Raw genomic sequence first — 23,496 nt, forward strand, 5'->3', positions numbered from 1 at the left:
CCCCCGAAAACTGCTTTCGACTATGAACAGCGGGAAAGGCGGTTTCTGGGCCGCTTAGGCTCTTGAGTCCATTTGTGTAGGAGACAAAGGGGTGTGTAAATCTCTTCTTCACAGTTATGCAGGCATCTTCTGCCTGTTCAGAGCTCCCTCACCTCTGCAGAGAAAAGTAATGTTAATTTAGCGCTTGGCTGCCCCGGGCTCCAAGTTCAACTAGATGCACCGATAATGGTGAATTATAGGAGTGTCCTAGGTGTCCGTTGCTGAAAGGCAATGTATAGATGCTCTGAAACAGTCAGTAAACTTGTATTTCCTGTAGATCACAAAACTCAAGAGACAACAGGAAATGAGAGGTGGGGTATATAAGCCTCATACTCCAGTGGAAAGAGCATGAGTCACTTACTAGTGGCAGGACCCTTGTGACTTCACCTTTCAGAATGAAGTTTTCTTAGCTGCAGGATGAGGATCATGATCCCAGCTCCATGTACTTTCTAAGACTAGCTTTTTCGGCAGACATTTATTGATACCTACTCCATGCTAGCCACGAGGAGCCTCAGACTAACAGAACAATCGGTATTCTCCAGAGACTTCAGTCGAGCCATATAAACAAATGGATGACTGCACGATACAGTGTGATGCACATAAAAGGAACAGCACGAGAGTGGCTGGATCTGTACTGGGCATAGGGGAGGTGGAAGGAAGACAAAGCAGAATTTTCAAAAACGCCGAAGAGTTTGCAGAGAGGATCCTGGAGGGAGGGATGTTTCAAGCAGGGACAGCTGAGTTGAGCAGAGACAGAAGTGAGAAGCTCTCTGGTTTGTCTGGGGGCCCGTGAACAGCTTGGTATTGCTAGAGCAACAACAGGAAAAAAAATAAATAAAAAGACAAGGGATGGCAGGGGATGAAGCTGGAGCAAGTTGAGCCAGTCGTTCAGAGCTAAGGAACTTGGAAGTGACACCAGGCCACAGGGAGCCAGGGACTGGTTTTGAAAACACGAGTGACTGGATTATACAAAAGTTAACGTGGCGCCACCACCAGTGAAAGCTGGTGCATCTGCAGATACGACGTGGTCGCAGGTCACATTGTATGTATGCCCTGAACAGAAACTGTCTCCCGGGGACGAGGGGGAAGGGGGGGGGCTGCAGTCCGAAACTGGATGCCACGTGACTCTGTTGGGCGTGGCTTTTGAAGAGGAGGTGCAGGTAAAAGGCCCAGAGGTAGCGTGCTGGGGAGACCCTTTAAAGCCTGATTGAGTGCTGAGCTCTGCAGGTGAGTTGGGGGGCTGGCCTGTGTCCTTCTGGAGCTCTCTGGCCAGCTAGCCCCAGTGAGGAGGGGGTGTGCCCCAGGCATGAAGCGTTTGCTGCGTGTGGTCAGTGGACACTCAAAGGTGAGTGTAAGGACCAGGCACCAGGAAGCATCATCTGTATGTGGGAGTTGAGTTCCCCCAAAGGTTTCAGGAAGCCAGGGTTTTCCTGAATATGCTTAAAGCTTCAATTCTGTGGTGACTTTTATATGCCATGGAAATTCAAAGAAGAGGGAAGTGCAGAACAAACAAAGCAAAACAAAAAAACCTCACACAATGCTACCCGCATGTTTGTGCGGAAAGGAATGTTCTGAAAAGTCACCATGTACCACCAAGTTTTGTAAAGCACAGTCTCCCATACCTATAACCATGGCCAAGATGTAACGTTACTTTTTTGAAAGTATGTTCTCTTTGAATGTAATACACTAAAAAGTAAGTTTATTTGCTTCATTTTCCTTTAAGGGAAGGAACGAATGTTTCCACAAGCTTTTAGAAGAATCCAGTGGGTTTTCGGTTTTCAGGGATTAATATGAGTCCGTTACATAAGCCCCTAGCCCCCATGATGTGGAAGGAGAACAGTGCAGTTGGATTTCCAACCACTTACTTGGTTTCCCTGGACAAGGCTCAGGGTACACATGAGGACCCTGTGTTTGAGAACAGGACAAGTTCACAAGCAAGCAGCTGTGACAGGTATGGGTGGGGGGGGAGGTGGCCAGGGAGCACAGGTCAGGAAGGAAGGGAGGAAACATCTTTGAGGGGGCGGGCAGCTCTTTATGCTCGGTTGGAAGTATCAGGACAAAGCCACAGTTCAGGTGCTGACGCCTCATCACAATATTGTTGCCTTGGCTGGCAGATGGAAGAGATTACTTTGTGGAAATGGAGATTTGCTTTTTTATCACTTCGAAGTCAACCACAAATAGATCCAAGAAACTGTAGGGAAAATGTTTCATAAAATATAAACTTCTGCGCTGTTACATGCAACTTCAGCGTTTAACTTGAGTGCCTGGATTTGGTACCCTTGCTGGAACATTCAGACAGAGGTGTCCAGCTCTCTATCAACTTTCTGAAATCAGCATTCGTGTCTCTCATCTTTGTGGTGGGGTGTGGGATGGGGCTGGCTCTCATGGGGAGGAAATGAGTAATCAAGGTAAATCACAATTTTCCCAAAAATAGGTTATTTTCCCGTCTGTGACGGGTGTTCAGCGTGGCAGGAAGTACCGGGAATCAGACTGTATCAAAACTTGGATTCAGCCTTGGATCTACGACTCAATCTCTATAAGCCTGAATGATGAATAGATCATAGTGACTTTTTAGTCTCTGTTAGTGAGGTTTTTCTCTGAAAGTTGTAATAGTTCAGTGGAGTCATGAGAGGTAATGTTGTTAGCGTTCTCTGCATTGGGCAATGTGTGTTTGTGTGTCACGGCCTCAGAATGATGCTTGCCATCCTGGGACAGAAGATACGCACGTGGGCCGCCCTTCCTGCTTCTAGGTTACGGGAGATGGCCCAGGGATATGACACTTGCCACCGTGTTCATGGCGAAATGATATTTTCACTTCAGAGGCATTTCCTCTTAAAGGAGTCAATCTTTAGTTTTTAGGTAAAGATTTCGCCTCTGTCACTCATCCCCAGCTGTACCAATTCTGTCTGAAGTCCCCAACTGGTTCCACACATTCCACCGAGTTCCTGGTGCTCTGTCAAGACCTCCCCAGAACCACTGCCAGTGGGAGGAAAGAAGAGCTGGAGGTCATCAGTCCCGGAGCCCCTCCACGCCGGCACGGCCAGAGGGCAAGGCTAGGACCTGTCCCTGTGCCACCATCAGCCGCTCCATCTTCGAGAACTGCCGTCAGCAGACAAGCTGCTCCTGGAGGGGGCTGGGTGTCTGTATTCATGGGGCAGCGATGCTGAGAGGGGGAAATTCCATGGGACCGCCTCCAGGTTTCAACTCCGCAGGAATGCACCCAAGAGTCTATTAAGCGACTGTTCCTGGGGCTCTGATGGTAGTTGGCATTTAGGGAGCACTTAGTACCGGGCCGTGTGCTGAGCATTGGCTCAGTGGGTGACACCTGTGGAGGATCGGCAGTGTCCCTGGGGAGGCAGCTGGAGGAGAACTGGCAAGACGGTTGGTCCTGAAGTCCATGTGTCGAGGCCAAGGCTGTCAGACCTCAAAGAAGAGACAGAGGAGGACCAAGTCAGGTTAGTCCTTGCGGAAGAGAGAAGATCGTTGATGGTTTCTGTCCAACAAGAAGGTCTAGTGTCAGTTTCATTCATGGCAGAGTAATCGAAGGACCCAAGGGCAGGGGTCTCACAGCTGTGCGTCCAGAGCTGTGTGTCATTCTCTGTACAATCCTTGGTCTATTTACCCATCTGTGTCCCTGCATCTTGGAGGACGGGATGGTTTCTTCACTGCCATGTCCTCATAGCACGGGTAAAACCATGTTTATTCAGTGAGAGGACAAGTGAGAAAAGGGGGGCAAAGCCACTCCATTCTCAGAGCCTCGGGACAGAGGAGCAGAGAAGCACCACCTGCCCCCCAGTGTCTGACCATTAGGAAATGTCTGCTTGTTTTATTATCTCTCTCTCTCTCTAGTTATCTATTACTTATTTTGAAGTTGTAGTAAACTACATATAACATAAATTTATCATCTCGGTCATTTTTAAGGATACAGTTCGCTGCCATTAAGTACATTCATTTGTTGCACAACCAGCACGACCATCCGTTTCCAGAACTTTTCCATCTTCCCAAACGGAAACTGTCCCCGTGAAGCAGCAGCTCCTCAGTCCTCCCCCCAACCCCTGGCAACCGCCATTCTGCTTTCTTTTATGAGTTTGACTCCTTGTAGGTACCTCATACAGGTGGCCTCATACAGTCTTTGTCTTATTGTGACTGGTATATTTCACAGGTTAACGTCCTCCCACGTCAGCCATGTTACAGCCTGTGACAGAATTTCCTTCTTCTCCTAAGGCTGAAGACCACTGTGTGTACATACCGAAGTCTTGGTCTGTTCATCCATCGGTGGACACTTGGGTTGCTTCCACCATTTGCTTATTATCAGTAGTGTTGCTCTAAACAAGGGTGTACAGTTATCTCTTCGAGTTCTTGCTTTCAGTTCTTTTTTGTGTATATCCAGACGAGGAACTACCGGATCATATGGTAATTCTGTGTGTGATTGTTTTTTGAGGAACCACCGTACTGTTTTCCATGGTGACCGCACCATTTGAAGGGGAGGTTTCAGTCATTTAACTCTTCCCATGTGTGGCTTGCCTTTCTTCCATGAGTTTTGCAAATGCAGCCCTCCTCCCTTCTGCTCAGCTTGTGTCCTTTGAACCCGACTGGTTAAAATCTGGCCCTATGGACAGGTTTGGGTTAATGCCACAGGTAGGCTGGATGGACCACAGCTGCGTAGTCGGCCCAGATCTGGGGCTGTGGGCTCTCTCCCATCCACCTTTAGAAAGTTCAGTTTATCCCATTGCCCGTCCTCCACCCCTCAGCCCGGGCAGATGTCCCCTGGGGAGTCCCAGGCAGCTCCAAAGATTAAGCTAGAACCAGACTGGCCCTAGACTTGCAGCTCTTAGAACAGCTGCTCAGCTTCCCTCAACTCCACCATTTTAATTGTGATTAGTAGGTTCATTTGCATCTAAAAGGAGTCATTTTCTTATCAGCACCATTGAGTTGGGAACCAGTGCGCTCCATTTATATAGAGTGGCCCATTTTAACCAGGCCCATTAAGCAGTAAAAGTAAATGTGGGTGTTTTACAAATGCAAATATATCATGCAAATAATGTACTTTATGCTGAAGGATGCCTTGGTTTTCATATGTAAAATTAGAAACTGTGTAGCTCGGAGATAATGATAAACACCTTTGCATCTGTTCATAAAATGTATCATGAGCCGAATGCATCTAAATTCATAGCTGGGGTTTTGAGCAGCATTTCTTCAGTGGACCCAAACGTGCATTCCATATTACCAGAAATATACATGTACTTATCTAGTTATTTATATATTCCTAAGTAATCAAGAAATCACAGAAAAGAGTAATCTAAATTACCTAACCTATTACTTACCATCAATGAGGAGATTTATCATTTCGTTTCCATTTTTAAAAGATTTTTAAGTTTTTATCTGAGATGGTGACAGAGAAGAAATGTTACTATACAGGCTAGTTCCTTGGTAAGAGACTTAATTATGTCTATCAGAGATTTTTTAATCCTTAGTGTTTGAAGTAATTCTCTTTATGATATGCAGATAGTGTTTCTGCTGTTTTATAAAATCACTTAGTAGAGTAATGACACCCATCTGTGTGCGACAAACTTGGCCACATTCTGGGAGGGAAGTCACCTTTAGTCTCTGCCCACATAGGGTTTCTGCTCTTTGGGAGTCAAGACACAGACTATGGAAAGTGAATTAAAGGTGTAAGAAGACATCAGATCAGAAAACATCACAGAGTATGATCAGTTCCCAATTGGCTGTACAGGTAGTAATTACTAAACCAAACTCAGAGTAGGGGAGAGGTCCCAGGGTGGGAGTGATCGGGAACATTCTCCCTGGGATCTGGGATTTGAGTTGAGAAACAAAGGGTGGATCGGAGCTGCACAGGCCAAGAGAACAGGGGAAGAGGGTATTTCAGGCAGAGGGGAACAGAATTGGCTTGAACGGGCCTCGGAAGTGTATGGGGTCCATGTGTAGTCTGGAGACCCGGTCAGGTGGCATACTGGGGAGCAGGGAGAATATAAAGACTTCTGAGAGGCAGAGAACCTATCGGCTTTGACTCTGCCCTATTAGCTACTGGTTTTCCCCCACTTTTGTAATCACCAAACTCTTCAAATGAGAAATTATGTGGAAACTCAATACAGAAGATGCAAGAAAAATCACACGCCTTGTTGACATTGGGCCAGGACCTCACCTAGACACCCACCCTCACTGTTGGCAGCACCATGGGCGCCTCCCGGGCTTTCCTGAGGAGCAGTTTGCAAAGCCAGGGCAGAGCAAATGGAGATGCTGTGCTGTGCTTGGGGAAGGCTGCTAAGGTGTTAGGCCAGGCCTCCTGGAGTCCTGCGGGAGATTTGGTAGGGCGCCGGTAGGAACACCTGCATGTCAGTTGATCCAGTTGAGCAGAAACACAAGAGACCTTAGAAGGAAAGGCTTGGCAGCAATGGGTGACGGCAGACAGGAGTGTGGGAGAGGAAGGTGTTGGATACTTCCGAATTTTGAACTTGAGAATTTTACAGGTGATCACCAAAGGATGAGTGATTTTTTTTTCTTCTTTGTTTTTGCGAGGAATGCTGAGTTCCGTTGTCAACTTTTATTCCCTCAGCAAACGTGATAGGTGCCAGCCAAGTTCCAAGCACTGTGGGAGGTGATAGAGATTTAGGGAAAGAAAAGACGGCAGGTGTCTCTCGCGTTGCAGAGAGTGAGTACACCACATGGAAAGAGAGACAGCCATGGACACTGTTATGGGTTGAGTTGTCGTCCCCCTCGCCCACCCCAAATTCATATGTTGATGTCCTAACACCTAGTACCTTAGAATATGTCCTGCTTTGGAAATAAGGTCATTGTAGGTGTAATCAGGTAAGATTAGGTCATACTGCAGTAGGGTGGACTTCTAAGCTAATATGAAAAGGGGAAATGTGGACACAGGTGAGCACACAGCGGGAGAAGGCCAGGTAAATAGGAAGGCATAGATGGGGTGATGCATATATAAGCCAAGGAATACCAAAGATTGTCATCAAACCCAGAAACTCGGGGAGAGGCACGGAACAGATTCTCCCTTGGAGTCCTTAGACGAAACCAACATTGACCTTGGACTTCTAGCCTCCAGAACTGTGAGACAAGAAATTTCTGTTGTTGAAGCTGCTCGTCTGTGGTACTTCGTTATGGCAGCCCTAGAGAACTCACAGAGACGAGAGAACCCCCAGGGCAGTGTGGAAGTGCCCAGGGGGACCACCAGGGAGGCAGAGGCAGAAAGCCTGACCCTTCGTTTACAGGATTGGTGGGGTGACAGCTGAGGATCATGTCAGCACGCAGCCAGAGGTACGTTCCAGAGTCTACCGACAAAGTCAGCTGGAGATGCAGAATTGGAAAAAGCCGGATTTTCCATCGTTCCATAAATTCTTCTAGGAAAGGAATAGGAAGAGAGAAGAGAGAGGGCTAACATTCTAGGAATGCCCATAATTATGGGGCCCAGGCTGGACAGAGAGCTCACAGGATATATAGAAAGGAGAGTGGGACGAGGAAAATCAGGCTAGAAGGGTGTTTTGAGGTTAAAATTGGAAAGGGTTTTAAAGGGGTAATGTCAGAAGTCATGGAATTTATGTAATCGGGAAACAACAGGCGAGCTTCTCTTGCAAGCACGGGGAGGAGGAGAGCTTAGGCTGTAGGGCCACCAAGGGCCCTCTGCCCCGAACGGCCGGCTGACTGGGAGGCCGCTGGTGACGTCCGTGTGAGAGGACGGTGTCCGGTCCTTGGAGACAGCGATGTGATGGGGTCAAGGCCAGGCATGCCGTGTCAGCTGGGGGCCGGGGGGTGGGGTTTGCCTAGTGCCTGGCGGAGCTGTGGGAGCTGAGGAGGGGCTGAACACCGGTTGCTGTTTGATAATGCACGAGATAAGAAATTCCTAGCCCTCGGAAGGGAGGGGCAAGTGGAGATAAAGGGTACAAGGGGTAATGGAGGGAGCGTAGGTTCCAGAGGAAAAGAGGGCAGTAGGGTGCCACTTTTCAAGGAAGAAGGTACAGATGCAGGTGGAAATAACAGAGGGCGAGTGAGCTTATGCAGAATGGCTTTGGTTTCAGAAAAGAGGAGGTGACATTGCCGGATGGAGATGTGGAGAGGGAGGTTTGGAATTTGGCGCGTGGGAGAAGATTGGGGCCAGCTTAGTGGAGTAGCTGACCGCCAAGCCAGTGGTCCTCACCTGAGAGCAGATTGGTCCCCCGGTGGATGCTTGGCGGTGTCTGGAGACATCTGTAGTTGTTACGACAGGGGAGGGCTTAGCTACTGGCGTCTAGGGGGTAGAGGCCAGGGAGGCTGCCGAACATCCTACGATGCACAGGACAAGCCCCAGTGACAAGGAATTCTGGGACGCCGGTAGTGCCGAGGTTAAGACCCCCTGCCACAGGTCAGCAGCGGTTCACACACGTGTCCAAGGAGGGAATCCTAAACTTCATCGTGTGCTTGGTGGACCATTTGGAAACACGGTGGCTCTTACTCCAGGACAGCCGCCTGCCTCTGTCCTGTCCTCACAGCAAGTTCTCACAGCCCTTTCAACCCCCAGCACCTCCAGGGCCTTTGGCGGTGATGGGCACCCAAGAACTCTTCATAGGGTGATCCATTTGGATGCGTCTCTAGTTTTCATATTTGGCTAAGGTAACAAAGTGACTCCCATTTCTTACCATGGTTCATGGTTTGCCCTCAGGGTGATCTTGCCTTGCTCTCTGCTGTGGCTTTTGTGGTCCTGGATCCTTTTTGTCTGAATGTTTCAGTAATGCCTTGTCAAGAAGTGGCCAGTCCTGGTATGTTTCCACCAGACCCTGGCAGATCACTGTGGGCAGCCATACTTGCCAGTTTGGATCTGTGCAGGATTCTGTGCAGTTACCTCTTTTTATTCCCCCCCCCCCCTTTTTTTTAAAGGTTTTATTTATTTATTTGAGAGAGAGAATGAGAGAGAAAGCATGAGAGGGAGAAGCAGACTCCCTGCTGAGCAGGGAGCCCGATGCGGGACTCGATCCTGGGACTCCAGAATCATGACCTGAGCCGAAGGCAGTCGCTTAACCAACTGAGCCACCCAGGCGCCCTCTTTTTATTTTTTCCTTAAGATTTTATTTATTTGAGAGAGCGAGGGAGTGAGAGAGAGAGCGAGCACGCACACAGGTGTGTGAGCAAGGCGAAGGGCAGAGGGAGAGGAAGAAGGAGAGAATCCCAGGCAGACTCCACACTGAGCATGGATCCTGACGTGGACTGGATCCCAACCCTGAAATCATGACCTGAGCCAAAACCAAGAGTCAGACACTTAACCCACTGAGCCACCCAGGTGCCCCAAGTTCTCTCTTTTTATTTTAGCTTTCTTTAGAGTAGGTGGCATCTTGTGAAGCTGCTGCTTGCAGCCTGTTTATTTTTATAAACTGTTCGCTGCTACTTGGGACTGAGGAACATTCGCAATGAGACCATCTCAGAGCACCTGGACAGAAAAGAGGAAGAGAAGGCATGGCCTCCTCCTCCCTTGCAGGAATGCGGAGCCCAGCTCGGGGAGCGCACAGGCTCTAGTGTTGGCACCAAGCCCGTCTCTTCAGTTCCCCGAACTGCAGTGTCCTTGTCATCACGATCACCACCCGGGCTCGTGCAGGTCCCCGAGCGTCCTTCTTACGTGCGTTGCCTCGTGTCATTGCCCCCACTTGATGGCATGGAGTTGAGACTTGGCCAAGTTAAAAGACGTTCAGGCTGTGTTTTGCGCAAACTCCTGTGCCCAAATCTTGTGCCAGCCCCCACCACATCTCAGTTGGGACCAGGTGGCCACTGAGATCCCTTTGAAATGTCATCATGCTCTGGTTTTTTTTTTGGCGCGGGGGGGGGGAGGTTATAAAAGTATCAAGAATGTCCCCAAGAAGGCTGAACGTTCAGCTGAGCTCTTTAGTGGTGCTTCTCAAATTGTGAGCGATAGTTTGTGAAACTTGGTACCTTCTGACCTGCGTCTCTCTGTCCAGCCTGCTCTGATTTCTTCTTTCCAAACCTCAGTGACTGGCCCCCTTCACCCGAGGGGTCTGTGTTAGTGTATGGTATGGGTCACATTTGTTTTTCTGCGGTTTCCTGGTGATGAATACACAGAATTAAGACAATAGAATTTTAGGTTTTTGGGGGTTGGAATTCCCCCGCTAGTACACGTGCTTTGAGTGTTTTATTTCTGGGTAAACACAGCCTGGTGGTAGATTTCACACGTCCAAAGCTATTGCCTTCACACTCTAGTTTCAAGGGCTGGGAATATGACAGGAGGCAGTTCAGTTGCCTACAAAGTATCAGGCAAGCCCTGTAAATACTAGATTTGGATAGACTGGTCTCACGATATCACTTTCCTTTTCCTCAGTCGGTTTGGGCTTTCTGCTTTTTAGTGTGTTGTGGACCATTATAGCAGAGATGCTAATTGTCCCTTCACAGACAGCACGTAGGTTGGTCCTTCACTGCCCAAAACTCTTTATTTAGACTTCGATGTATTTCTTCTAGAGTCTTCTTGCCTGCATTCCTTCACTCATTCGCTCTCTCCTGTCTCTCTGTCTCTAAATTAAAAAAAAATGTAATTGTGGTAAAGTAGATATAATATTAAATATTACCATCTTTTTTTTTAAAGATTTTATTTGTTTATTTGGGGGGGGGCAGAGGGAATGGGAGAGAATCTCAAGCAGACTCCTCACTGAGCGCAGAGCCCGACATGGGGCTCAATCCCACAACCCTGAGGTCATGACCTGAGCCGAAATCAAGACACTCAACTGACTGAGCCATCCGGGTGCCCCTAAATATTACCATCTTAACTAGTTTTTTCAGGTGCACAGTCCAGTAATGTTAACTAAGTGCATTCACATTGTTGTGTAACCAATCTCTAGAACTCTCTTCGTCTTACAAAACTACAGTACCCATTAAACAACTTTTTACCCTCCCCTCCCCTCCCCTCCCCTCAGCCCCTGGCAACCTCCGTTCTCCTTTCTGTCTTTATGAATTTGACCACTAGAGTCTAGTAGCGTGTTTGTCCCTTTGTGTCTGGCTTATTTCACTTAGTGTAGTATCCTTAAGGTTCACTCATGTTGGAGTATCCTGTACTCTCTTTTAGATACACCAGTTCACATTTGGTAGCTGAGTTTTTAGGAAAGAAAGTACTTTTTAAAAAAAGTACTTAGAAAAAAGTACTTTTCTTGACTTTCATGAGTCCAGGATGGTGTATGGGTCTTGGCAGAACCTCCCAGGGTCTTGGTTACAGTCTGTCTGGTTCTCACAATGATGAAAGCTCACGAGTGGAGGAAAATCCCATGATTGAACGCATCATTATGCCAAGAGCCACCTTCGGGCCGTAGGACCTGTTGACTCACGGTGTCCCGTTGGGAGTTGGAAGTCATGCAGCTTCGAGGGTACAGCCCAGGAAATGATTGAGGGCTGAGACCCAGCAAACGCTGGGTATGCTGTTCAAGATGGTATCATTCCTCTCTTGGGATTTTTGCTGGCTTAGCTCTGGTCTTAATGATCAGCCCGGATCAATGTGCTCAAATGCCAGTTCACAAACTGCTTTTCTGGCAGACAGAGCCCTCTTAACCTGTCAGTCAGCCGCCTTTGTCACAAGTGGGTTTGCCATACGGTGCTGAAGGTCATGGAATTTTGTTAGAGCGTTAGTGAAATGAGACATTTGTTGTACCCTCATTGTGGTATTTCTGCTAATTATGAGCCCACGTGTCTGTCTTTCACATACGGTGAGCCTGATTGCTTTTTCTAGCCTGGGATTTTGCCTTGAGATTCTTTTTGTTTGTTTATTTCAAGTTTTTATTTAAATTCTAGTTAGTTAATGTATAGTGTAATATTAGTTTCAGGGGTAGAATTTAGTGATTCATCACTTACATGTAACACCGCGTGCTCATCACAAGTGTCCTCCTTAATGCCCATCCCCCATCTAGCCCCTCCTCCCACCCACCTCCCCTCCACCAACCTTCGGTGTGTTCTCTACAGTTAAGGGTCTGTTTTACGGTTTGCCCCTCGCTCTCTTTTTTCTGCCCTATGTTCATCTGTTTTGTTTCTTAAATTCCACATATGAGTGAACTCATATGGTATTTGTCTTTCTCTGACTGACTTATTTCTCTTAGCATAATACACTCTCGTTCCATCCACGTCATTGTAAATAGCAAGATTTCATTTCTTTTTTATGGCTGAGAAATATTCCATTGTGTTTATATATCTCTCTCTATATATGCACATACCACATCTTCTTTATCCATTCATCAGTTGATGGACATTTGGGCTCTTTCTGTAATTTGGCTATTGTTGATAATGCTACTATAAACATCAGGGTGCATGTGTCCATTCGAATCAGTATTTTTGTATCCTTTGGGTAAATACCTAGTAGTGCAATTACTGGATCGTAGTTCTCTTTTTAACTTTTTGAGGAACCTCTGTACTGTTTTTCCAGAGTGGCTGCACCAGTTTGCATCCCTGCCAACAGTGTAAGAGGGTTCCCCTTTTTCCACATCCTTGCCAACGTCTGTTGTTTCCTGTGTTGTTGATTTTAGCCATTGGCCTTGAGATTTTTTTTTTTTTAATTTATTTATTTGAGGGAGAGAGAGAGACGGTGAGAGAGAGCATGAGCAGAGGGGAGAGGGAGAAGCAGGCTCCTCACTGAGCCGGGAACCTGATGGCGGGGCTCGATCCCAGGACCCTGGGATCGTGACCTGAGCCGAAGGCAGACGCTTAACTGTCTGAGCCACCCAGGCGCCCCTGGCCTTGAGATTCTTAGTGAAATACCATCCACAGCTTTCTTCCATGAAGAAGGATAGACAGGGGTTTAGTGCCAGCAGACTGGAAGAGGAAGCGGGGAAGATGAGCCATGATACGTATGTGGTGGTACAGTGAGCCAGCACCAGAAGCCCTGGTCTGGTCGTGGGCTCATCACTAACTAGCCTTGTGATGCTTGGGCAAGTCCCCTCACCTCTCAAGGCCTCCATCCCCTCAGCCCCTCCTTCTGCCCTGCCCACCCACAGCATGGAGGATCCCATTGGGAAAACATTAATTGCTGTACTTTGTAAATGGTAATTTGCTATCCCAGCATCCCACCCTGTGAGCACCATTGTAAGGTGATTAAAACCCACTCCAGTAGGTGTAAGGGGGCCCTAGTGGCCGCTTTTCATTGGCAGTGACCATTTACAAGTCACCAACACTAAGTGACCGAGTGTAGAGAGCCCCCGACCCCTCTCCCCCTGCATGTGTCATACCTACATTCCCCTCCTCTTGATTTGCCACATGAGCTAGTGGTTTCTTTCTTTCTTTCTTTCTTTCTTTTTTTTTTAAAGATTTTATTTATTTGACAGAGACACAGCGAGAGAGGGGACACAAGCAGGGGGAGTTGGGAGAGAGAGAAGCAGGCTTCCCGCCGAGCAGGGAGCCGGATGAGGGGCTCGATCCCAGGACTCTGGGATCATGACCTGAGCCGAATGCAGACACCCGACTGAGCCACCCAGGCACCCCGAACTAATGGTTTCCAGAGTAGCTTCAGCAACTCCTGTGAAGACCTCAGTTAGCTTCTTTAAATTCCTATGGTTAATAAACACTTTCAGGTAATTTCATTTAATTTTTCAAAACCATCTTTGAGCCTTAAAGGCCAATGAGCTGGGAGCATCACCAGATGGAGGGGGAAAAAAAAATCACTTTGCTGCCTCCCCAACTTACAGCCACTAGGGCCATATCCATTGGCCTTTTTATAGTCATGTATGTCTTTTAAGACACGGTCACAGGAGGTTGGAGCTAGGTAAGTTCCTAGAGGCCATAAAATATGGCTTTTAATTTTTCCCCTGTGTCCTTCACACCAAGGACAGTTCTCAATAGGTACTTAATGAATCCTTGAATCCCCTGACAGTTAGCCATGTTGAGGGACCATCCAAAAGAAGCCTGTAGACTATCTGGCTAGTGAGTTCCAAAGCTTTGCAATTAGCATGATGGGAACAAGCTTAACTTGAGCTAAAAAGAGACTATAGGTGAATTCATCCTTGACAGTGGGGGCCGGGTAAAAGCAGGTCGGTGGGCCAGTCCAAATCTCTCTCCACGACTGGAGTATCCATTATGTGGGCAGCGTGGCAGAACGACTAGAATAGTGATCAGTGACTTAGGTACCTTAAAAGGACGTTGTAGAAATCGCCGAGTAGATCTCTATCATGCAGAGAATTTTCCTTATCTTAAACCACTGGATTTACCTGACCTCAGTTCCCCACATTCACGCCATGCCTGGCGTCTCCTCAGTGTTCAGCCAAATCAAGGTCAGGATAAAGAGGAGGTTTGGATGGAAGTAAGCTGGATATTCAGGCTCCTGCAGTAATACTCAATTATTGAATTCTCTCGAAGCACCAACTCCTATATAATGAAGTCCTCGGTTTTTAAATATCTTTAGCAATCAGGTGACTCAGGATTGGCAACAGCCAGCTTGCTGTTTCCTGCTTTCTTATAAAAATAAGATGGTAAAAATCCCAGGGAGTTGGCTGGAGTTGTTAAAAGATAATCTTGAGCATTTTAATGCACATTATTTTTCATGCATCTTTGAGCCTTAAAAGCCTCCATGGAATAGGACAGGAATCAGATGGAAGAGGAATCAGCTTGCCATCATCCTGCGGCCCTGAGACCCCAGCCAGATCCGGTGTCCTGTGCAGCCTGGCACTCGACCACACCTGCCCGAGCTGAGAGGCATGTAGGAAGAGCTGTAGCTTCAATGCATTCTTCTCATTTACTCTGAGTATAGTCAATCCCAAACAAAATAAAACAAAAAGGTTCATTTACATCAAGGTTCGTAGTGTGTGTTTTCTCGGACGTTTGGCATTATTTCGACGTCGAAAAGTATTTCTATGCACTGAAGCTCTTTTCTCCCTCTCTCCGCCCCTCACCCATCATGTAATGTGTCCCCATACCTGCAACGCTGTTTGTACCTCTCTGGTAACGAAATTTGGGTCAGCAGAATGTGTTGCTGGTGTTTCTCCTTGTTAACAGTATTGATTGCTGTCCTGTATGACTAGAGACCCTGGTTGACTGGGAAAGTGTTCATGACGTGGCCCTTCGGAGTTCTTATTCTGTGTGTGCATGCCCACCAGATTTACAACTGTCAGACCATCTTTTTATTTTTCTCCTGTGATTGACAGTGCCTTAACCAGTATCACTTGCCATGGACGGTCTTGGGTTGGATGTAGTAACATGTTTGACTAAGTGCTTTCTAGCATGAATCCAAACCAATCCTTGATTTATAATAGCCAACTTCCCACTCCCAGGATATTTTACTGAGACTGGCTTGGTTATAAAGTTTTTCACTGGGAGTCTTAAAGCAGTGAAAATGCTCATCTATAAATGTAGTAAAGTGTCTATATATATTGATCTTCCTTATTTTCTTGCCTCTCTCCTACTACCAGACCATGGTGGTATCCACATCTGCACAGTGTTTTATAGGGTATGGAGGGCAACATTTTAACCACAGAAATGGAAAACAGGATACCAAGCAAGAGGATGGGGGAGGGAGTCCATCAAAGCCATTTCTGTGTATTAAGGATTCGGTGAGGAGAAAGGCCAAAGGCCAAGAAAGGCAAGTTTTCGTTCATCACAGGCAGGTGTCACTAGGAAGTGACGGAAAACCCACTTGGTCCCAGAAGACACGAATAGAAGTTCTCTGCCACGTGAATTCATAAAATTAGGAATCCATTAGCAGCCATTCTTAAGTGATGCGTTGTGATGTTGAACTCTGTGAACGTACCGTTTTGTTTACCTGCAAATGATTTCAGCGCTCAGGAGGGAGAAGGGTCAGGATAGTAAGCAGAATGAATACCCACGCAGACAGGTTCCGCACTGTGAAATATGGAGCCCGTTCAACTTAAAACAAATCTGGTTTTTTATTTATTTATTTATTTTTATAGATTTTATTTATTTATTTGAGAGAGAGAGAATGAGATAGAGTATGAGGGGGGGAGGGTCAGAGGGAGAAGCAGACTCCCCGCTGAGCAGGGAGCCCGATGCGGGACTCGATCCCGGGACTCCAGGATCATGACCTGAGCCGAAGGCAGACGCTTAACCAGCTGAGCCACCCAGGTGCCCAATCTGGTGTTTTTTAAAGATGTGTTTTTAAAGGGCGTAATTGGGAAAGTGTTTTGCAGCCTTCTGAGGGCTCTGTTTGGAGAGGCGGCTGTTCTGAGTGCGGTTGAGTGAGTGTCCACGAGCCCACGCTTACACTGGTTTTTCTTCTGTTGCAGCACATCAGGTCCACCCATCTGGCCGGGCAGTACCTTCTTCAAGAGAAATGGAGCCCTTCTGCAAGGTAGGTCTCTTAGAGCACCCCCTCCCCGCCCCCCAGCCCTGTGCCCTTGTGCTGGTAGCAGCCAGGGGAGCTCTGTCCTCCTTAGGAGTGGGCACTGTCTGGAGAAGTGTGACTGCTGTGGGTTGGGGCTGTTTGTCCAGTTCTCTTTATTTCTTCCTACTTATGTCTCCTGGTTGCTATGAATTGTTAGCCCGAAACCGGGACTAGCTCTTTGGTCTGCCCCAACTGGTCCTGTTTCGGAAGTATTCGGCTTGCTTTGGTGAAACTGGAATGACATGGCAGTCGGGATATGAGAGTAGCATGAACTGAGCTGGTCAGCTGGTGTAAACACCCCCCGTTAGGTATTCCCAGTGCTCGGGCAAATGAGGAATGTTTGGGGTGTTCTGGCATTTTGGTGAACGTGGTAGTTCCCCTCTTCCTTGCTGGCCCCTAATATCGGCGTGTGCCTGGAGGGTTGGCTGTGGGGTGTTCCAGGGCTCAGAGTTCAGTCACCCCTCTCCTGTCCCCACCAGCGTCCTTTGCAGGGGGACGTCCTTCCTGTTGCCCAGCCCACCCTTTGCTGCTTTGCTGTCAGTCCTATCCCACGTGCTCAAGGAATTCCAGCTGCCTGTCCATCTCTGCTTTGGCTATGAAGTTTCTTTTGAAATGACTGAATAAAGTGAAAGAAGAATAAATGGTTACAAGTAGCCATAAAATGCCTCCTAGATACTTCTGGATTATCACTGCTTTGTAGGTCCGCTGTGCAGATAAGCTGGAATCGGTGGGCTCCTGAGGTTTCCAGTTTCCTGTCCCCATTAGCCTCCTGGATCCGAGTGGCACAAAAGCAGATGGGTCTGGTGGTACTGAGAGCTTTACCACTGCACTGGGCTTCTAGTGTGGAGTGGTCTGTGCATTTTGGTTGGTTTAGAGCTGGTAAGCCTCTTTTCCTGAAAAGTACATGCCAAGGGCTGGCCACATGTGTGAAGGAGTGGACTATAAATGTGGCTGAGAAAAGGAATATTTATCTTCAGGTTTCTTGAGTACCTCAAAGAGATGGCATCACATTTCTGTTGTTGTTTTATAAGCCATGTGATTACGTATTGTCTTTTTAATAGCCTGTGAAATCGGCGACTGAAGGATTTCCTTGCCTGTTTGCTTGGGACAGGTGAAATTTAGGCAGGCAGGTTTGACTAATCCTCATTTTAATGACCATTATAGATATCCAAAATATCTAAGGAAAAAAGGGAACTCCCTCCACTCTCAAAGATAATTTTAAAAAATCTGTTCTCCCTTCAGATGGCAAATGGAAACCAATTACGATAAGCCTTTGGGAGTTTTTTCAAGTGAATTTCAAAGTTTTGTGCATATTTATTTTTCCTCTAGATCTATAACAATGATATGAATATCATTCGTGTTTGGATTATTTTCAGAAGAGGGATTTTATTTAGTGAGCACATTTTCTTACAGGATTTTTATTCATTAAGTTTCACATTAAGTAAGACTTGCTCTTAGGATATTAGTTTCTGGTTGTTTCTGCCGGACGCGAAAGCATGAAGAAAACATCAATAAGGTTCTGAAGTTGAGTGATTTCACCATGAGATTCTATCTCATAGGTGCCGACCTTTTTTCTCTCTCTGATAGGGTCTAAAATTCTAATTATTCTGAGCGCTGAGAATCACATTATTACAGATTTCAGATGCTTATTCAGTCCACATCCACTTCAATACAGCCCTCCTATTTTTTTTTAATTTTAATTTTAATTTTCTTGGACATGTGAAAATCAGAAGACTCTTCGTTGGAGTTTGAGAGGGTGGGCAAGGATTTGCTCATTTTTTCCTGTGATATTTCTTTGCTCTATATTTGCTATATCTGTATATAGAGTTCTCAAGACACTTTCATGGTGCTGAGATTTTTCAAACTATGTGCCTGTTCTCCCTAATTCATATTTTTGTGTTCCTTCGGTGGGTGCTACTGGTCATCAAGAAGTTGCTAACGCCCAGGAGCAAAAGTTTTACAATAAAAATATAGGTATATAAAGAAGGGAGCTGCCCAGTCATGCCAGTGGACGGTTTGGGTTAGACTCAAGTAGAAGAGAAAGTGCCTGATTTATACTCCCTTTCTCGTCTTTATACTTTACATTTTCAAACTACGTGCATGTTCCTTCTTTTCCCCTGTAACAAGCAGGAAGGCACTGGTTCTAGGTAGTTAGGCTAGGAAAAAACTCTGTTAGTAGGTCCCAGCCAATCTTGGGACTGAAGGCAAACAGGATGCCCTGAAGAACCCGCTTCCTAGAACAGGGGTAGAAGGTGACACAGAGGCCCGGGGAGCGGCCGGCAAAGCCCAGCTGACTGTGGGCCCCCCTCACATGCACAGCTGGCTGACCCAGGGCGACAACACGGGGGTCGTCGGGGAGAACCCCGCGGTGTGGAGTGGCCCTGGGAGCTGAGACCAAAAGAAGGCAGGCATGGCCGAATACCGTTTGGAGGAGGGAGGCTGGTTTTTGTCAGGAGGGTGGGAGAGTAGGGGCTGTCAATCAACCCTTGAACGAGGCCTTGAAAAATAGATTGCGGGCGTGTGGGAACAGAACAAAGGGCATTGCGAGAAGGGGAAACAAGTCTGTAGGCAAGAGGGCGCACGGCGAGGGGGATGTTATGCGGTGGTTGTGAACAAGGAATGACTCGTGGGCACGTTGGGATGGCGACAGCCCATGTTCTCAGCAAGATGTGCAGAGCACTGTGATGTCCAGAGAGGACACAGTGGAAGTTAGACCCTGAAACCCATGGAACAATAGGACATAATGGTTAGATAATGGGAACCTATGTGTGTTGTCTGGTAGTTGTTTGGTTTATTAGCTGTCGAGAAGAAACGAGTTTTATTTTCCCCCCAGCATAAAACCAATTGCAAGAACTAACTGGAAGGAAGCACTTGGTCCTACTTGAGTGTGGCCTCTGTGTTTGATTCTTGCAGAGTCACTGGCAAGAGGACCTGCTGAATCATCTAGCAGTTTTGAGGATAATGGGGTAAGATTTGGTTTAGATTACACCAGGCATGGGTACTTAACATAATGGGTCACTTCATCAATTCACAGTATTTATTTTAAATGCCATTTAAGCTGCTAGAGACAATTTTAGGATGTTAGCGGTTTCAGGGACCAGACAGTACTTCGGTTCTTGTACAATGGAAACCTTGTTGTGTGCCAGAAAGGCACAAACCCTTTGTTTAAAGGGGACCCAGGATGGGTCCAAACAGATGAGTGTGGCTTATTCGGAGCCCTGCAGGAGTGGCCAGCTGACAGGTGTCTTCAACTGTCCCCTCCTCATGTCTGTGTGTCCCTGTTTTGGTCTCTCTGTGTTTGAGATACATTTTTTATTTTATTAGTTAATAATGTCTCTCTCTCTCTTTCTCTTTTTTTAATGAGAGAGTAAAGCATTTTATATATATTTTTTCTTTTCCAAACGCCCTAGCACCTCCCTCCCCGCCCCCACCCACACATACACACACATTCCATTCACCCATCAAACTTAAAGTTAGGTTACTTTATTTAAACATCACCCTTGGATGGGTTATTTTAATGAGTCAGTGATTCCTAATTAAAAACATTCTTCACCCCTGGTCTGACCCTTCATCTGGTCCCTGGAGGTTTCATCCCAGTGCTACGTAGGGCCTCGCTGTGCTTTTCGCTTCCTGCCTTCTACTCAAAGTTCCTACAGGCTGCCGTCATCTTGGCTTCCGCTTCCACCCTTTCGGCCTTCGTTGGGCCCGTTGGCCTCAGAACTCCCGTGCGGTTGTGTTCAGAGGGAAGACTCTGCATCTAGTGCTCTGTGCCAACTGCCCGTTTGGGCCCACCTGTCTCTTACCTCTAGCCCTTCCTCTGAGCAGGAGCTCCCCGGGCCCACCCCCACTGCCCCACCTGCAAGCACTTCTTTCTTACCCATCTCTGTGTCAGCCACCGGATTGGGCTGGAGTTAGCCAGCCGCCCCCTCAACCCCTTACAGCCCATTCTGGGGTCTGACCTCACATCCCAGCCTTTGTGGTAGAGGTGCTCGGGCATGGACACTGCCACCCCCAGGCCCCCTTGCTAACACCCTGCCAGCCTTCTGGACCCTCCCTCCGCCTGCCTTCTCTCCAGGATGGGGCCACGAATTACTAGTAAATCTGTTTCCTTAGGATGCAGTGGTGGAATTAAAATAAATTCCATAACACGCATAACAGATTTTTATTTCCATTCACTTCTCACAACCCACTGGATGAGCTAATGAAATGGAAGGAAGACCTCCAAGGCACTTTCAGGGCACAGAGCAGGATTGTGCTCCTGCAGGCCCACAAGCAGACAGGGAAAAAGGAAACCAGCTCTTTTGCTGTCAGATGAACGCTGTTCCTAGGAGTGCATAGATGTGCGCTTGCCATTGGTCAAACACCGATGAGGTTGACCGTGACCATTGGACGACTCGCTTTGGGGAATACCAGTTGCCCAAGTTCCAGGTTGGCTTTAGGCGCTCCCTTTCCTGGGCGTTCATGTCCACAGCCCTGACCCTTTGCCACGGCTCTGCTATGCATTTTTACTGTTCAAATGTATGCTGGACCTCACTTTGGCAGTATTTCCTGCCCCGAAAGGCTCAAGAGCAAGTGTTCAGTGTATCAGAAACAAGTTCTAGGGGGAGAAGCACTGGATGACGAGCAAAGGGGCCTAGTTGTGGTCCCAGTGCTGCCACTGGGTAAACTTTGTGACCTTGAGCAAGCCACAGGGCATCCCGAGTTTTTCCTGCTCTTCCGTGTGAATTAAGGCGGCAGCGGTTTCCCATGGAGCACCAGCTCTGCTCCATTCTGGCAACTTGTTTCCTAAAAGTGGCTCGAAATGGATTTGAGGCTTAGCTCTAGCTCCATGGAAAGAGTGCTGCCTTCAGCCAGGTGTGTCTGCAGATGGGTCCAAGGAGAGGAAACAGGGTGGTGGCAGCCTGGCTGGAGATTCCAGTCCTTGCACAAGACAACTCTGGAAGGTCCCATGGATCTTAGGGAGGCAGTACATTATAAATTTGGACAGCCTGGCAATGAACCAGTGAGCCCTGTCTTGGATTCTTGGGCAACTGGCTTAAACCTCTCTGTGGGGATGATGATGATGATGATGATGATAATAATAATAATAATAATAATACTTGTCTCATGGGGATCTTGTGAGGATTCAAGAAATTCATATTAGTAAGGCATTTAGAAGATGCTAAATTCCTAGTTAGAGTTAGTTATTAGAACATCTTACAAAACTCTGGAAAAATAGGAAAATAGAGCTGAAATCCTCTGAATGTGATTGATTTCCCTGTGCTCTTTACCTTCCTTGCTAAAATTTCCCTTGTCCATTTGCTAGTGTTAGTGATTTTCAGAACAGGGCCAAAGACGGGACGCCCCAGATCCTGTTGGATGTATACATAGATCTGAAAGATTTGTTCATCCCTTTATCTCCGATTCCTTTCAGATAGGACTGCTTGCTTGAGAGGTCACCCAGTTCACAAACATGGAGCTATCCCCCTCGCTCTAAAATTGCACATACACAGCAGGTGCATAGACAGCCACACGAGAGGGCATGGATTTAGCACCACATCAGCCTGGGTTTAAAGCCCTCCCTCCCTGGGCACCAGCTGTTTGACCTGGGGCCTCAGTTTTGATTGTCTCTACAATGGGGCTACCAGATGTGTTCCCCAGAATCTTTGTGGAGGTTAAGGGAGCACAAGAACGTACAAACATAAGCCCATTCCAGTGTCTGGCACCTCACAAATGCTCTATCAGAACAAAGATTTATTAACTTCTGACCGTTTCGTTCCCAGGGTTTCTGATCATTAATCCTGGCAGATAGATTCAAGGTGAAAAGTTCCAAAACACCTCAAAGGAGCGGCCTCCTGATCACCTCTCCTTTGCATGATTTCCCTTCTCACTGCCAGCCCACAGTTGTTTCCTTCTCTCTGGAACCAGGATGGCGCTGCTGGACCCCATCTCTGCCACGGCCGCAGGCCCCTGGGCCCTGGCACTTCTGTACTTCTCTCCAGAAAGACCGTGGCTCAGATCTCGGGACTTGTTCGGCTTTGCCTTGACCCTCCCCCACTCATTTCTTTCACATTTGATTGTAGCCCCTGGGCTCTTTGGCTCCTTTCATCTAATCTGCTCCACAAGCTGACTCTTTTGTCCATTTTGCAAACGAGGGCATCTACCTAATGCATAAGCCTCCTGATTCTTGTCCCCAGGCACACCCGTTTCAAAAAAATGTAGTAATAACAGAAAGGTGGGGGGAGGAAAACCTCCCTACATTTTCCCCCAAGTCCTAATTGCCTTCTGTCCTCTTTTGGCCTGTGGAGCCCTTTGGTTTTTAGGAGGGGCCCCTTTCTCTTGGCATCATTTGTCTTATTGTTCTGCACTGAGTTATCTATAAGGATATTTACATAACAACAATCATAAAGTCAGGTGAATTTAAAGGCATGCTGGTCACCTCTCTAATCACTCATGTTCTATGTGGTCACTGAGAACATGCTCTTAAACTAGTTAAATATAAGGAAATGCTAAAACACACACACACACACATATGGAAATGCAATTATAAAAGACGGCTTTGGTCAGTTTTGACTGTCACTGTCTCTTGGGAATCCAAATTTACCCCATCTATGGTTACTCCAGCTTCCCCAGTGTCTCCAGCAGGGCGTGGAACCTGAGAAAACATCAGTCCCCTAGCCTGGATTTTCCTTTCTGGCTCGCATGTCAGCTGGTCTGTCTCCGACCGTCTCTAGGAACCATTTTCATGAAAATCTGGTGTTGCACCCTGAGAAAATGGTACCCTGTGGACAGAAATAGGGAAGTGAGAAGGACTTGCCAGTCTGATGGGGGACATGGCATTGAGAGCTTCTTCTGGGTCAGGCACCTGCTGGGCAGGGTCTTTGGGCTGCCCCTCCTGTTTCTGGGTAGTGCCGCTAGGAGGGAAGACAGGCTGGAGTTTAGGAGAAAGGAGGTCAAGGCAAGAAGGGGAGTGTTGGAAGTTATAGGGGCACAAGGGCACACAGCCACTAGTCTACTTTCTGTCTTTATGGCCCTGCCTGTTCAGGACTTTTTTTATAAGTGGAATCATATAACATATGACCCTTTGTGTCTGGCCGTATATATTCTTTTTCTTTCTTTCTTTCTTTCTTTCTTTCTTTCTTTCTTTCTTTCTTTCTTTCTTTCTTTCT

At 47.2% G+C, this 23,496-nt stretch overlaps 1 protein-coding gene across 7 annotated transcripts in view; it reads left to right on the top strand.

Moving 5' to 3' along the window:
* FOXN3 (forkhead box N3) overlaps positions 1-23,496 on the top strand; it is a 395,708-nt gene that overhangs the window by 262,140 nt on the left and 110,072 nt on the right. For all 7 annotated transcript variants that reach the window (XM_034992922.1, XM_034992927.1, XM_034992928.1 and 4 more), the window contains one exon: positions 16,251-16,315. In XM_034992922.1, the coding sequence (XP_034848813.1) occupies positions 16,251-16,315 (65 nt within the window). The remainder of the gene's footprint in view (positions 1-16,250; positions 16,316-23,496) is intronic.

The sequence above is a fragment of the Mirounga leonina genome, unplaced genomic scaffold (genome assembly GCF_011800145.1).
Source record: "Mirounga leonina isolate KUSES-001 unplaced genomic scaffold, KU_Mleo_1.0 Mir_82, whole genome shotgun sequence".
NCBI classification, from domain to species: domain Eukaryota; kingdom Metazoa; phylum Chordata; class Mammalia; order Carnivora; family Phocidae; genus Mirounga; species Mirounga leonina.